Source organism: Apodemus sylvaticus, chromosome 16 (assembly GCF_947179515.1).
Source record: "Apodemus sylvaticus chromosome 16, mApoSyl1.1, whole genome shotgun sequence".
Classification (NCBI taxonomy): Eukaryota; Metazoa; Chordata; class Mammalia; order Rodentia; family Muridae; genus Apodemus; species Apodemus sylvaticus.
The window spans coordinates 61,143,354-61,145,855 of NC_067487.1; the positions used below are offsets into that span (position 1 = coordinate 61,143,354).

The 2,502-nt window shown below is 52.6% G+C and overlaps 1 protein-coding gene across 2 annotated transcripts; it reads left to right on the forward strand.

Moving 5' to 3' along the window:
- Nucleotides 1-624: 624 nt before the first annotated feature.
- Cartpt (CART prepropeptide) lies at nucleotides 625-2,162 on the forward strand. Of its 2 annotated transcripts, none has more exons than XM_052159988.1 (3): nucleotides 625-785; nucleotides 1,156-1,278; nucleotides 2,055-2,162. In XM_052159988.1, the coding sequence occupies exons 1-3, from the start codon at nucleotides 627-629 to the stop codon at nucleotides 2,160-2,162; spliced, it is 390 nt and encodes a 129-aa protein (XP_052015948.1). In that variant the 5' UTR covers nucleotides 625-626. The 2 variants fall into 2 exon arrangements, with proteins under 2 accessions (XP_052015948.1, XP_052015949.1); XM_052159989.1 differs by having other exon boundaries at nucleotides 1,195-1,278.
- The last annotated feature ends 340 nt before the right edge of the window (nucleotides 2,163-2,502 follow it).

Below are 2,502 nucleotides of genomic sequence, written 5' to 3' on the forward strand. Positions count from 1 at the left end.
GGGTTACTCTAATTTCCTCTTCGGGTTATTAATATCACATAACCGCTTGGTGCAGAGGACCCTTTGTCTAGTTTCCTGAGTGTCTCCCTCACTCCCTAGCTTGCCTAGAATCGTGCTCAGGAAGTGAGTCTGCCGAGTCCACATATCCTTCTTGCTGCCACACACGGGGCTTGGGGGTGAGAGAGGCAGAGCCTGTGAGCAGAACTCTGGTGCATCTACCTACCATCGCTAAGCTGGGGGAAGCAACTCTTCTGCTTGTTCATTGCCCCGAAGGCATTTTCCATTTCATGGGCCCTCCCGCTCCATATCCCCCACCTTTTGCCCCTCAGTTTCAGCTCTGGCCCCTAGGGATGCGTGCCTGGCTACAGGGCGGACAGCATTTGGGGGCACGGGGTCTTGTTTTCTGCGCTCCAGCCCATCTGTGCGCAGAGCCTCGTTCCCGGGCTCCCGGAGCCCGGCGGGCATTGACGTCAAACGGCAGCGGAGCGCTGCCTACAGACGGCTGACCCGGGCTCTCCTCTACACCCCCGTCCTTCTTCTCCCCCTCCCTCTTCCCGGCACCGGATTTCAACCAGCTATAAGAAGCGGGAGAGCGCAGTGCCCGAGCAGCGAGGAGGTCCAGAACCATGGAGAGCTCCCGCCTCCGGCTGCTACCCCTCCTGGGCGCCGCCCTGCTGCTACTGCTACCCTTGCTGGGTGCCGGTGCCCAGGAGGATGCCGAACTGCAGCCCCGAGCCCTGGACATCTACTCTGCCGTGGATGACGCGTCCCATGAGAAGGAGCTGGTCAGTATTTCCCTCGCCTCGGGGTTCCCCCTGGGCTACCACAGGGCCCTTGCTTTGCGTGTGTGCCCCCCATCCCAGTCCCATCCCAGAGGGCAGAGCCCCTGACGCTGAATTTTTAAAAAAGTACCCTGGGTACCCTCTACCAGACAAAGATATTTGAGTTCACGGGCTGCGGGCTGCTTGTCGAGAGAATCCCTAGTTGTGGCCGGTCTGGGCACTATGAGCCTTGGAGGCTCTGGAAGGTGAGGTCAGGTCTAGGGATTTTGCCTGCGAGGCTTCCTTTTGTCCCCCGAGTCCTGCTGCCCCGCGGTTGTGTGTCCCGGGCTCCTTTTAACTGGGCTGAAAGTGAGCACCTGCGCTGGGCTCGCAGCCAAGGCGGCAACTTCGGGCTCCCGGCGCTGTGTTGCAGATCGAAGCGCTGCAGGAAGTCCTGAAGAAGCTCAAGAGTAAACGCATTCCGATCTACGAGAAGAAGTACGGCCAAGTCCCCATGGTAAGGCTCTGGGTCCCTTTTTCCTTACTTTTCCAGGAGAAAAGATTGCCTAGAATCTTACACCTGGTCTTTACTCTAGCAGGTGACTGAGCAGGTAGGTGATGCATTTGCCCGGAACATCCCCTTTGTTTCTGCCCTTGCCCCTTGCTCCTAGGTCTTCAAGAACAAGAGAGAACAGGCTACTTAGGGCCAGAAAATAGACTTATGATCTGAGTGAGAGTATTTCCTGAAACATCTCAGATGGGCGAGCCCTTGAATCTATTCTGTTCTCTCTAATTCCTCCTAGAGCGGGCGAGATTTTTTTTTTTTTTCATTTGTATCGTGTCGTTGTTGTCTTGTTTCTTAAATTTTTGTGATAAAAGTTTTCAGGACTGGTCACCTTTGTTGGACAGCTCTAGGTTAAAATCACACACACACACACACTTTTTTTGTTTTCCTTCTTTGGGCGAGGAAGTGGGAAAGTAGAGAGCAAAGGTTATGGGAAATTTTATTGTACATTTGTTAGAAGCAAGGATCTGGGTGGTTTTCTCCCCATCTTTAGGTAACAAGAAAAGGAAGCTGAAAATGTGGTCCCTCCCCAAAGGCAGAAGAATGTTGAAGGGGATCAATCATTTGCATTTCTTCCTTTAAATATCCTCTTTCTGAAATTGCGAGCCAGAGGCCTCCTGGCTTCGGATCTGACTGCTTCAACCTGAGCTGATGGTAGTAGTCTGGTCCTCTCTCCCATGAGGACGCTCCCTTGGGACCCCAGTAACCATCGGTTGTGTTGTTGACAGTGTGACGCTGGAGAGCAGTGCGCAGTGAGGAAAGGGGCCAGGATCGGGAAGCTGTGTGACTGTCCCCGAGGAACTTCCTGCAATTCTTTCCTCTTGAAGTGCTTGTGAAGGGATGACAGCCTCCACCTTCCGTCCCCATATTCCCTCTTTCCCCCAAAGGAGTGCTCCTGTGTCCCCGGAGCCTGGCTTTAGCAACAATAAAGTTTGCAGTTCCCTTCAGAGAGCGGATGGGCTCTCTCCCTGCTGCTTCAAAATAAAAGATTTGACGTTATTGTGTGAAGGAGAATGCCTTGAATGGTGTTGGTATGCGTGCAAAGTATTCTTTTCTTGCTTTACCCATCTGACACATTCTTGTGAACCTTTCTGGGAAGAAGAGGAACTTTGCTTTAAAACTGTATTTTTGTATGTGGTGTGTCACAATGAAAATTAGATCTAGTTAATTTTGGTA